This window comes from Lepisosteus oculatus, chromosome 11, assembly GCF_040954835.1.
Source record: "Lepisosteus oculatus isolate fLepOcu1 chromosome 11, fLepOcu1.hap2, whole genome shotgun sequence".
NCBI classification, from domain to species: domain Eukaryota; kingdom Metazoa; phylum Chordata; class Actinopteri; order Semionotiformes; family Lepisosteidae; genus Lepisosteus; species Lepisosteus oculatus.
Genome location: NC_090706.1, coordinates 11,500,914 through 11,514,951, shown reverse-complemented (window position 1 = coordinate 11,514,951; position 14,038 = coordinate 11,500,914). Strand labels below are relative to the sequence as shown.

The 14,038-nt window shown below is 41.0% G+C and overlaps 1 protein-coding gene across 1 annotated transcript in view; it reads right to left on the bottom strand.

Annotated features, from left to right (window-relative positions):
- The window catches only part of LOC102687632 (mannosyl-oligosaccharide 1,2-alpha-mannosidase IA), a 213,800-nt gene that overhangs the window by 51,346 nt on the left and 148,416 nt on the right, over positions 1 to 14,038 (bottom strand). Inside the window, exon 4 of the mRNA XM_069195584.1 lies at positions 7,558 to 7,638. Within this exon, the coding sequence (XP_069051685.1) occupies positions 7,558 to 7,638 (81 nt within the window). The remainder of the gene's footprint in view (positions 1 to 7,557; positions 7,639 to 14,038) is intronic.

The following is a 14,038-nucleotide window of genomic DNA, read 5'->3' as shown; positions in this document are numbered from 1 at the left end:
AATTCCAACCTGTGGTGTGTGGGAGCAGTTAATTACAAACAGCAGATACATCTGAGAAGCAGAGAATAACCCCTATATGCAAAGTATACACTGCAGACCTCTCTCCACATTTCGAGAAAGAGTTGTTGGTCAGGGGTTTCTGATGATCTGGCTGACTCAGACAGGAACACTTCCATCTATCATCTGTCCTCCTCTTTCACTTGCAGCTCATTGGCATGCTGTGAACCGAGATTGGGCCATTTCAAATTATGGAAGAAACACGCAAGATTGATGAGGATCATTTCAAAAAAGCAGAAAAAGACCTCTTGAGAAGCATTTGTAAAGACAGTGTTAATGACACATTACAGCACAGTGCCAATTGGCAGCGGGAGAGATTGCTCTTAAAAGCTCAGCCAGCGTACCTCCGTTCTCCGCCCACCATCTCTCAGCCTGGGCCAAATAGGACCAGTGAACTGTTTTCAATCTTGCTGAACTGTAAGGAGGTTTCTGTGATGTGAGTGCAATTCAGCAGAGCAGTGCAGCTGAGCCCAGTGATGCTTTGTTTGAAGGCATGTTAAGGGTCAGCTGCAGGGGAAATTTGAGAGTTGCTATTTGAGGACGAGCAACCAGCAGCTGACATTGTCCTCCCATGGTTTGTCTTACTCGCTAGTTTGCCTGTGATCATTCACATTAATCCAGGATACACTGAGGGATGAGGCCACACCTCAGTCGATTTAAATCTTGCAAAGTCCATCCATTTTCTAACCGTTTTACAGTACAGAGCTGAGGGGTTGCAGGGGGAGCCAAAGCCTATCCCAGCAAGCAATGGTCGCAAGGCAAGGTATCCCCTGGGTGGGACACCAGTCCATTGCAGGGCACACACAGATACATACACCATGGCCAGTTTCCCGGCCAATTAACCGGCCAGCCTGAATTTAGTCTGTGGAGGAAACAGGAACACCCGGAGGAAACCTATGCAAACACAGGGAGAACATACAAGCTCCACACAGATAGCACTCCAAGTATTGAACCCAGGGCCCCGGTGCTGCAAGGCAGCACTGCTAACCACTACGTCACTGTGCTGCCCATCTAGCAAAATGTCAAAAGAAAAATCAAAGCTATTCTGAAGTAGGGGTGGAAGAAAAATCTTCCACGTTTTAGAAAGTAGAGAAATTAATCACTGAGCCTAGTGAGAATCAATACATATACAAGTAACAAATGGGCAGAAAAACCACAGCAAATAATACATAGTTCTTTAAATCCTATGCATTAGCAGATCTTGGAAACAAAATTCAAAACAAAATATTAGGCCCTTTTAGTTCCGGGTTGGCAAACAAGCCTAGTTGTTCACAGATGTAGTGTTGTCAGGTCAGTAGGTTGTACTACTATACCTGGACCATGCTTTCCAAGACACAGTTGAAAAGGGGACACTGTGCAGTACAAATAGTTGCAAAGGGCTTATTTCACTGCTGTGCAGCCTTCCTGTTTGTATGGCAAACAGTATATGAGGAACAGAGCCCTCACAGTCGTTACACAACCATGTGAATTTTTTCAAAAGATACTTAGAATTTAATTTGGCAATAAAGTATTCCAATAATTGAAATTAAGTATAGCTCCAATATAGCATCTGGCAGCATCTCAAGCACAAATCAAAAGACTAACCATACAACAACCCAAAGGCAAGGCAGAGTTCTGAGGACGGACAGCTCAGTTAGCAGACAATCCAATTTTCATAAGGCACAAAACATTAGAATAAATAAGAACTGGGACAGATGCAGCAATATACAGCATAATCACTCTGTTTCAAGAAAGATTATACTATATAGTAAGATTTATATTCGCTCCTTCAGACAACACTCTTACTAATATTTAGGACCTGCCTCCTGCACCTGCAACATATAGGCTAGAAAACAAAATGATATATCATTATAATTTAGCAGAAAATGTTTAACCTAAGACATTTGTATGGAGTAAAATGTGAATTACACAGCTACAACTGCCACTGCATGACCTCTTTCATGGGTCTTTACTCATTCACTCCTCAGATTAAGGGTTTACAATGAGGTTTAGCTCCTTACTCACGGAGGGACACCATGAGTCAGTGTCAAAGCTGGGGTTCAAGGCAGAATTCCCATGGGGAGAAGCCCTAACTGCTGGATCATGCAGCCTTCTTGCATCTTGTATATAAATGTTTTTCCGTTCCCATTAGAAAACAGAATTACAAATTCCACTTCTTTGAGCTCTGCTCTTGGAGCACAGACTTCTTGCTTCCAGCCAAGGAAAACCCACATCAAGGGATTGGCCTGTTAGTGGGTCAGTGACATGATGTGATTTAAGCAACAGCCTTGGTTTACGGTCAATGAATAAACTATCCAGGAAAGTAAAAGTCAAAGGGAGGCATGCTGGGATACCATCAGAAGCCTGGTGGAATTACTAAAGGGAATAATCAAGAAAAATAGCGTCTACAAAATAGTCTAAGATCAGGGACGGCATGGCGGCATGCAATCAAACATGAATGCCAAGTTTTGATCATTGCCCCAGGTGAAATATGATCACAAAATTCATGTCACTGGGCATTTGTCTGATATCCCCAGAGAGGGTGAGAATAATCTGATGATCACCATCATCCTGCAGTTGATAGACCCTCAAGGCTCTTGTCCTCACAGCAATCAGCGTTCTGCTGCGAAATAAAATTCTCAATGATCCACCGGCTTTCTCATCAACAAGAATTTCACACAACAGGGCCCTTCAGTACGCAAGGCAGGAAAGTGGAAAAGTATTAATTGAAAAATGGAAACAAAAAAGTGGAAAATTCAAATATTCAAACTAATTATAATAAAGAACTAACCCGGGCATTTCTTCCAGAAATGATACGTGAGAATCTTTCCTCCTTTGATGCACAGTCTATAATGGTTACATAATGCATGACTGAACACATTCAGATCGTGTTCTGAAATAGTCTCTCCAAAATGCCTGACAACACAAGGTAATTACACCATCTTCTTGTGAATTGATTAGCTTCAAGAGTCCATTAGCGTGGTCACACCAAATGTTTTCAGGAATATCGATCATCACATCAGGCTAAACTTCATCAACCTAGGCTCCGAATCCGACCACAAGACATGGCAATACAATAACCAGTATGGGGCTTCTTTTTTCTCCTAATTAATCGTTTATCTTCTGTCTGGGAAAGTCAGCTATCCATTAAAATCCCGATGTCACAAAACAATGATTCATTTAGGTGCTTCAGCTCTTCCCAGACAGCCATGCATAAGTTTTCAACCAGTCCACTGGGACGGAGCACATGAAAACACGGATTTCTAATGGAGAAACAAACAAAATAACTGGGGACTCATTTGGTACACCCACACCAAACCTATGTTTGCATAAACTTCACTGGGATGAACAAACAAAAGCTATATTTGGAGGCAGAAGTAGGTCAGCGAAAGAAGAAGGCGGGCTTGCAGCAATTCGACAACTCTAACAATTAGCTAGAACATACAATTACACCCTATTTTAGGTCAACGTTAAGCCAGTATTTGTGACAATATGGTCCTAGACTGAGTGAGCACACACACATGTTCAAATTACCCTGAAGATTCCTACAGGAACCCCAAAAGGCTAAGGACTTTTGAAATAAGTCCATGGTGCCACATGAATTTAACATATTGACCCCCAAGAATACAAGTCTCCAGCTCTGTAATCACAAATACTCTGTGATGAGAAAGCCATACAAAAATGAAAGGTTTGATTTTACCGACTGGCAGTTTCAGTCACACAATGTAAAGATGGAAGGTGGAATAGTGAATGTGTGTGTATTGTATATGTATGTGGGGGGAGGGATGTATTATTTTGAAGAAAAAACATTTCCTGTGCAACTTTCTCTTCATTTTGGTGCTCAAGATCACAGTTATGGTACTGTACTTCGGAGAGGGTGCAAGGAGAGGGTGCAAGGACACAGGATTGTACCAGGATTTCTAAATGAACAAAGCAAAGAGCTTCCACTGTAAGGCCTTAATACATACAGTACATAACTACAGACCAGACACAATACCAGGCCAGGGCCATGGAACACTCTGCAGTGTCTCAACCTGATCAGGCATCTGTCTCATTGTGCAGCACCACTGAATCAGGTGCAGAACTCTCTGTCAGGGTGTGACGTTAGGACATAAAGGCCCGACACACTGTGCTGCTGACTGGACAGGTGCTCCTGAGTACCAGGTGAAGTAGTTGGTGCAGCCCCTCCTACCTGTCTCACCGCAAAACTCATCTGCCAGAGGTAGACCATGCTTTACAAATGGCTCTTAAGGAATCTAAATGAAAACTTTTAAATCAAAAATCATTTTTAAGAAGATGAACTGACTCTTAGACATTTCTCTCCCTGCAGTGAACACTTTTCAACTGAAGCTATCACCAGAATCACAATCCTAACGCTTGGGTTACTTCCAGAATGTAGCTAATTCTCTATATACTGTAGTACGTTATTTGTGTGTATAATTGGTAGCAGTATAATTTATAAGGGTATATTTATATGCTAATCATTCCAAATATTTAATCATCTGGCCGTCTCCTTAAGGATAAATTATAACAACCTGGCTGATCAGCTTAATCCAGACCCCCACAACTCTTTATGTAAAGATATGTTCTATCATTTAAGACCTAAATGCCTACTCTATTAATTTAGTTCTGTGCCTCTGAACAGGTTACAGAAACTAAAGTCACCACCATGTAATTTTTCAATGGCAGAGGATTCAGTGGTCATGGAGTGGTGGGGTTCGGTAGTGTATGGGTACAGGAGCTGTGTGCTCTGAACCAGGGAGAGACCAGGATCAAGTACTGAAAAAACAAACATGTTGAAACAGCTGAGCTTCGGATTGTCACAGTGAAACCAAGGATTCCTCAGTTTCCAAATGCAAAAATACAATTAAAAAGAAGGAACACCAAAAGTCCCAACGTACAGTACAGTACATACAGCAGGAGGGAAGTGTTCTATTCTGAGCCCAGAACAATTAAAGCGTTTTCTGAAGCAGAAGCGAGATAATGAGCAGGCTGGGTACCATTTCACTTCACACTCCACTGTACATTTGTAAGTTGCTTTTAAGAAATAAATATTTGCAGGGACTACAGCTAGACAGGGGAAGGATTGGGGGGTGGCGTCCCAGTTTTCTGTCACTAAGCACAAAAACACAACAAATCATCTTGGATAGCATCCCTCCCGTGTCTTCAGCTTGCTTCCGCTTTCTATCTCGTGCTTGGAGGGAGTCTCAGAAGCCAGCGACTTGCAGATGCTGTGCGTCAGCAGTTCGGCTCAAGAAGCTGACTTAATAGGTCTGAGCAGCAGTGGCCCGCACTATCAAACTCCCCGAAGTGTCTCTCTGTGTGCGTTTACTCATCCTTAGAGAGAACAATGAGGAAGGTTTCTGCGTGACTGCCTCCCCCACAAGATTTAATCCCGCTATCGCTATCGACTGCCTTTCACCCCCCCTCCTCCTCTCTCACCTCCGCACTCTCTTCTCCCCCGCAACCTTTTGCCAAGTGCCTGGCAGCTTCTGTCCGATAGCAACTCAAGACTGTCCAATCCATACATCATCACCAGCAGAGTGATAATGTAGTTATTTCATGCTCTAGCAATGTGGCAATGATCATAGTGAAAAGGCTTAATTAGAGCCCAACCACATTAAACTCATCACTCCACCCCATAAAAGAAATAAACTGGGCCCTTTCCTACAACACTTCAATGGCACTTATTCCCCGTTAACACCATAACACTATAATACCTGTACAAAACAGATCCCGATTCTTGTATGTAAAGCACAAATGCACTGCTATTGCCCATATGGGTGTTAAATTAGTGTATTCGCGAGAACATCTTTTCGGCTGCTTCTTAGAATGAATGAGCTTCGGGGAGGCTCTACTGACAAATCAGATTAGCAAAGATCCTGGTTTGAGATAAAGTTACTAAATGGTCCTAGATATACTGCAAACACGTTAAAAAACAGTGAAACAGACACAAATACATGCTTCAGAAAGGTTATATAGTTAAAAGCAAGAATATTTTCTTTTACCCACCAGACTACTCAATATAAACCTTTCACCTGCTCTGCACTGACTAATCCACCCATTTTCTATTCCAGCAAGCAAAGGGCACAAGGTAAGGCAGACCTTGTATGAGACACCAGTCCATCGCTGGGCACACACAGGCACAAACACGCTACAGTACCAATCACACCAGCGCCAATTAACTTACGTATGTCTATGGACGTATGTCTGTGGACTGTGGGAGGAAACTGGAGCACCCACAGGAAACCCACACAACAGGGAAAACATTTACAAACCCCATGTTAATAGCACTTCAGGAACTGAACACAGGGCCCCAATACTGTGAGGCAGCAATGCTAACTACTGTGTCTGTGCCATGGGACTACACTGACCCATAATTTAAAACTGCCTAGTCTTGAATGGCTTACAGTCATGTACAGTAGTCTTGAGGATTTATGATTTTCATAATGTGGGCTGTTTGTGTAGGATTGTCCAAACTCTGGCTATCATCAGCCCATGTGCAGTAAACAGGACTCACGAACAACAATACATTCTTTCACAGTAGATTGCATAGATTGCAAGATTGCAATACACCTTCTCCAGGTACAGTGTTGAGGGATGATGAATCGTTGCACACTAAATTGCATGATAACTCAATCAGGGAAAGAAGACAATGTGCTCCATCTCTTCAATAACTGTGTCAGTGCACTGGTGTACAATGCAGAGTGATGGTAACACAAGCCAGCAAACTACAGCAAACCAAAGATCACTGCAGCTTAGCCCTCCTTTTCAAAAAACACCTTTCACAGGAGGCAGACAAGCAATACTGTGCAGCTTCCTAGAAAGCTTATTTCAAAAGCCCGGTGTCTAAAATGGAAACATGCAAGAGTTTTCCCGTTCAGACTCATCTGAAACATCTCCAGTTCCATCACCAATGTGGACAGGCACCATTTTGAAAAACAGTTCTTTAATGATCACATTGTTTTCTCATTCAAGAACAAACCAGTTGTGCAATAAACCCCAAACAGGCACAGAAGTTTAACATGTACAGTAGCAATCCATAGGATCTGATTGGTGCTTTCTCTGTAGGACATCTTGCAATATTACAAAATGCCATTTTTAACAAAGGGCTTCCCAAAAGATACATGGTCACAGAACATTTTCTTTCAAGTTAACACTGCATGGCAAAACGATTTATTCTTTGATGCTCTGCACTTCCAGATCAATTCCCATTAAGCACAAACCTGAATGCATATATTAACGATCCTATTTTACATTTCCCCTCTTTCAAAATGGATTCACAGTGAGCGTTTTAACAGCACGTGGAATGCCGATGCAAACGTACTGTAGATTTTAAATAATCAATATACTGTACTCTTAACACTTCTCTGCTCGCATTGGTTGTGTGAGTGAGGTGGGGTCTTTGCCATACATCATTGGCAATAAATTCAGCCTGACTCCTCTTCTTCAATAGTTCAGCGACACAAACGACCTGATTCAGAAACAATGGCTGGGATAATGGCTGTCGATAAATCCTACCTCTTCGCCTGTCAGGTAGTATGCTGAAAGCAGTCCACCGACGTAACGGATGTTCACTTCAAACAAGGATGCTTCTCCATTCTGTAAGGGAAGAAAAAAGAAGAATAAATTCCTTTAGAAGTAATTATTTTGCCTGGCTTACACATTTATACACCATGCTGCTATTGCCTTAGGAACTAATTTTCAAAACTGTGTTGTATTTGTTTTTTGTATGCAGTGCTCTCTGTAGTTCCAACACTGGTCCATACCTGGTGAAGCAAATTGTCTCTCACTGGAGGGTTCCCAGTACCCTGGCTCACCACACACACATTGGAATTACTACAGCATCTGCTTTGAGCACGATTTAGGACACTGCTACACATTTTCAAGACCTACTGTAACCTCACCCATGCCACACTTTGTTCATCTGAAACCAGGACACTTCAGCAAGAAACTAGCTGATTTCTCTCAATTTCCTTGATCACGGTGAATACGTATAATTATAATTAAAACAGCCCACTTTACAAATGGTAAAGTTATATTTATGGAACAAGTAATGGGTTTATTCCATGCTGAAAAGAGAAGAAAGAAAATACAATGTTTCGGCCGTGGAGCCTTCTTCGGGTGGCACCATTACAGTACGTTAATGTCAGTTTCATCAGTGCAATCTTTCATATTGATACAATTTCATTTTGGTTAAATACAGGAAAATCCAATCTTTAGGGCAGTCTTTTCAATTCCTTCTTTCAGCCATTCAAATAAATTTACAACCCATCTATGTTGACACATCTGAAACAGGAGCAGAGAGTAGTAGACTATTATCATTGATTATCATTGGATCTGGTTTTGTCCTGATATTTCTAAAAAAAGAACAACTTTGTGGAGAATTTACTTTTAACATTTTGATAATGATACAGTAGTAAATCTATAACAGACATGTGATGGCATTTGTTTAGGCTGTATGCCAGAAAACTGTTCTATTAGCAAAAACATTTAACACTTCGTCTTTAAGTGGTACAACAAAGTGTAACGTTTCCTCACAAGTGCTTTCTTTGTGCTGCGCTTTACTGGTGTAATCCCACTTTTATGAACCTGGGCTAGAACGTAATCTTCACTTAAAACACAAAATGTTGGTGGAGTAGGATTTCTGAATCTGAGAAACCCATTGCAACACAAATGAACACCTTTAGACAAGTTTCACTGTTCCAAACTACTGTATTTTTGTAGAATTCCTTTAGATTTAAAATGAAATTGCAGGTCAGTCGATATATTCAACTCAAAGTTCAAAGGGTGACGTTTCTACAATATTTTAGGTGTGATAAACAGTGTTGACACAATTTGTCATGCCTAAGAGCCCTCAGAAGTTGTGAAGTGTATTACTGATTTAACGCAGGGGTTTATTCCTTGTTGAAAACTTTCACTTGTAGAATATTGTAGTCAAATGTAACAAACATAACAGTCCCACTGTTACTGAGCTGCAAAGTCCTTGTGATCGTTCAAGCCATGAATTAAATCTCCTTCTGTTTCACCTGATTTACCTCTAGTCTACCTTCTAGTGTTCTTGGACTGCAGATGAAAGTATGTCTCGTTATGAACCATTATGAATGATCACATGCCTGTAATTTGCACAAGTGGTTGTAAAGGAATGCACATGTTCTGGGGCAGTGTTTATGGTGATATGAAACACTGCAAAAAATATAAATATTTCAAAGGTAGTGTCAGCATCAGCCATGTGCCTGATGCTTGCCAGGACAGACTCTGGCTCCCCCTCAACCCTGTATTGGAAGAAGCAGTTATAAAATGGGTGGATAGTATCAGCATCAACACAATCTTGGCAGTGTTGTTGTGTTGTGAGATGTTCTGCCACTCTTCCTGTGTAGCTGCAGCTTACTGGCGAAGGTTGGACAATTACAGCTGTCTCCAGAAATGACTATGTATGTTCCCCAAAGCTCTGCTGATGTAAAACAGAAACTGGTTGTGCTTTCATGGTGCATCAGCATAGCAGAATGACTCCAAAATATTTGGCAACAAGCACTGTGCGGGCCAGTATCAACCAAGAGAGGAGACCTGGATCTAGCACAGCTACAGTCGCTGCAGATTCAGAAGGGCCAAGCATGATTTGTTTAAAAAAAAAAACACACAAACCTTTTCAGCAAAGTTCGTGGATGAGAGAAAAAATGTTAAGAAATGTACTGTATTAGTGTTCACTTCTGGAGTTGTTAGGTGGACAATTTGGATGGGAACCTCAGACAGGCTGGTACTGTGCAGGATGGAGGAAGTGTTGCACTGGAATGCCATCCATCCACTATTAAAAAATTAAGCCCCTTATTGCTGGTAAGGGTTGTGGCAACCTGGAGACAGAGATAGGGTAAAGGTGATACCACTCTTTGGGTTCAATGCAGGGTATACAGTACAAGCACTCACACAATTTAGAGACACCCGATGCCAGAGATGCCAATTAACCTGGCCAGCATGCCTAGGAGGAGACCAGAGCACCAGGAGAAAACCCATGCCAACACAGGAGGACATACAATCGCAGTTAGGATCTGAATACAGAACACCAGCACTGACAGGCAGCAGCGCTAACTGCAATACCACCTTTTCATCGGATTTGTGTTTATTTGAAAGGTCTTGGATTTTTACAAAAAAGGAGATCACAAGTCAACCTTAAAGAGAAAAGCCAACATGCATGCTGTTACACCCTCAGAGGTCACCTCATCTCTCGCACATACAGTAAGTCGTATCCCAACAGCAAAGACTGCAAAGGAATTATTCTAATAAAAAGGAAGATTACAGTTATGGACTGGCTGCCGGAGCCCTCAGACACAAATCCTATCAGGATGTTGTGGGTAGACTTGAAATTTAATGCTGCAAAGAGGAAACCACAGCTGACTTCTGAATTCAAGACGCCATAGGTTGAAAAACTGGTAAAAATTTGTAGCAAAATTACATAACTTCAGGCTGTAAACTAATTTCTTTCATTTTATGCATTTTGTGCATGTTGTGAGATTTTTATATGCTTCAGCGAACCAAACATTATTTTTCAGAATTCTTTTCCTTTTGAGGTGAAAGTGAGACTTTTTTTGTGGTGCTTCACTTTAACTTAACTGTACTTTTGGCAGCGACTGTTCTAGATACAGAAATACCTCTTTGCCAAACAGTAATTATGAAGCGGGCTCAGGAAACACTATTCAATAAGAAAAGTCTGGAGCACAGTAGGAATTTGCTGCTACATTATTGGAAAAAAAACAACAAAATAATTGTTTGTTCCGAGTTATTAAACGGTCTGCCACAGTGTGTGAAATCAAACAGTATGACTCAGGGCAGAGAGCAAAATAAACTTCAAAAGATCTGTAATTCTTTTGGGCATGACTGGGTGTTTGTTTTCTAAGGTGCGCAAGTAGTAATGAAGAGGAAAAAAAAATATTTTATTCCTCTCCTCACCACACAGTGGACACGTTTCCACAGCAACACCACCAAGGGAAGAAGTTCTTTCCGCTGTCAGTTGAAATATTTAGCAGTCAGACCCTTTTATTCCATGTTTTTGAGTTGCCACAGCAGAAAAATGAGAAGGCCAATATTGTGTCTGTGAAGCCTCATCCCACTTAAGACCCATATTTAGGGGGGGAGGGTTAAAAAATTAATATAAAGCAAGAACTCTGAAAACTGGATTGGACTGATAAATCCTGTGTTATTTTTTTTTCATTGAGAACCCCTAAGATAGCATTTGAGTACTCTGAACAAAATTGTTTAAAGCATAATAGGCCCAATTAAATCCATTCACTATCAACAAAGCCATGATTTATCTGTGAACTGGACTCTAAATAATACAATTTCAAATGGGAAATTAAGAAGCTAAAGGGGCGTGAAAGAGATACAGAATGTTGTCATAATGACTGCCTATCAAAGACAGTGTAGGCTGAGGGTTGTAGGACTAACTGGCCCTTGTCTGGAATTGTACAGCTACAGCTCTGAAGTGTCCAAACAATGCACCTGGATGTTCACTTAAGTGTACAAATCACAATCCTCTTTATAAGATGTCTCTTTATAGCCATCCCCTTGTCTTTCAACACCCTACTACTGTATACAGTATTTGCTTTTCTTCCAAAAAACAAATTTCCCCCTTACAATTCTTTCACATCTCTTCCAGTTGACGATTGATCATTGTTAACTAACTAATAGGACATCTGTCTTTGATATCACTGTATCACAATGGGGGAAAACTGTGGATATTTCCCTCCACGATGCATTTCCCTTGACATTTCCCACACTGCTTTCTAGTAGACTTCACACTGACTGGATGAGTGATGTGACCCTCACTGACAACTCTGCATGCTCCCTGGTGCCCTGGCTCTCTGTCCTGTCATCGATCCACTCTTAAAGTATACCCAGGGCAAATCAAGCTGACCCAAGAGGAATGCACTCTATTGCAGGCTCCTGCTCGGGGAATCACAGTTCTGACTGACCATTCGCATACAGTACATTACTAGAACACTAAAGAGGGTCTGCTGTCCAAGCCCTCCTGGAATCATCTTTGCAATTCTCTGTGCACCTGTATTACAAACACCGGCTGTCACAGGCCTCATTGAGCACATAGGCACAAGTTGTTGGTGTTAGTTCTGTTTTGTGCTAGGTGTTGGGTTGCAGTCTTGACATTTGCATTAAGTCACAAAGCAAAAGCAAAAAAACTACATTTTTTTAAATTGACATTTACTGAGAGACCATTCATTTCAAATGAGGTAAAGTCAGTTTAATATTTAGCGTGTTCTGCATGGGTGGCAATATCACAATTGTAAGCGCAATATTGTGCCTGGAGCTCCTCAGAGCATTGCTGTAAGGAGAGATCTCCTAATTGTGGTTTAGCAGGAGCATTGATGACTGTTGCAAAGATAGGTTAGGCAATATTCAGAATGAAAGAAAATTAAAAGTCCTGTCCACATTAAATATATCCTAGCATTATTCTTTGCGAATTCTTTCAAGCTCCATGAACCACCTCCAGGTAAAGTGCACATAAGCAAGTACTATGTACTGCAAGAAACTGATGATTAAAGCTGAGATGAACAGAAATGCTTGGAAAGTTGACATTAAACTATTTTCTTGACCACATTGCAGTTCAAAGAGCCTACACTTTTATACTGCACAAACAGGCACGGACTGGTCGCTTTCATTACACATTGAGTCAAGCTCTTTTCAACTACCCAGTGATAACCAGATGCATTTCACTTTGATCTGGATTCATGTAAATAGATAACAATGATTAATTGGAGCCGGAGGTATCGCTTCGCTAATTAATTTTTTAATGCCACTGGCAGATTAGTGCAGTATCCAGTTATGCAGCTGTGTAAGCAACATAACAAATACGCAAAACTAAATATCACTCTGTTCCCTTTCTGCTGACACGAAATGACAGAGCTTCAGATAGAGTACCTGTGCAATTTAAAAGTGGGAGTAATTTTCAATTGAAAAATGCAAGTCAAGACAGGAACATAAAATAATCACTGTGCAGTATATATTCAAAATCTGAAAATGATGCATAAATTCAGCTACTTCATCCAGATCTACTGATTAAATGAGTTTTGCTCATTCAAATGTGTTTGAATTTTAATCTCTTAAGCACAGCAATCCATATGCCATAAGCCATTGGCACCTTATTATAAGATTCCAAATTGAAAATTGTCTCCAAATCCTTGTAATGAGAATCAACATTTGGAAAAAAAAAATTTCTACCTCCCTTTTTAAGTGTTATTGTTCCGATGGTCAATACCAGGGGATTAGTCTCTTCCCTATAGAACTTTTTTCTCTTGTTGAAAATCTGCCCACTCCCAGTTACCTACATATACGATAGAGAACTAGACATGCTGGGTAGCAGCTCATACTGGGAGGCAGCCAGGGTCTCCTACAATCACATAAGCCTGGGTTTTTCCTCTAAAAACACCAGCCATTTTAATCCTGCTCACACACTGTACATATGTACACAGGTTCCGTGCGTGGGTTTAAATCTTACAAGAGCCAAGGTTTTTCCTAAATTAAAAAAAAAATCAAGCTTGATACTTATTTCAGTGTTTATGACTTTTGCGGGAGATGTACTCATCAGCTATCAAATATGTCATCCGGTCACTCTACTCTTTCCCTTTCCAAAGAAATTGCCATCACTCCAACCACAGCTGGAGGTACATCTCCTAACCATCATAAGTTTTGAATTCAAGTTACTGCATGATTTAATTTTGCTTAGATGAGGTACTGTAGATGCATTTGATTGCTATTTATTTAGTTTTCCTTTGCTATACTCACCTCATTTGTAATAGCTAATTGTGTGTTTTTCACATGTCGTCTCTCAGCTATGAACGACTACCTGAACACAGGGGGGAATGAGAAATCAAAACCATTATCCTCAGACCTGCCCACCTTCCCTTGGATTATCATTTACCATGCCACGGGCAACACATGAAGGGTCTCTGTGCCTCTGAAAGAGCCCTATCTAATCCCACCCTCCCCCTCAGAG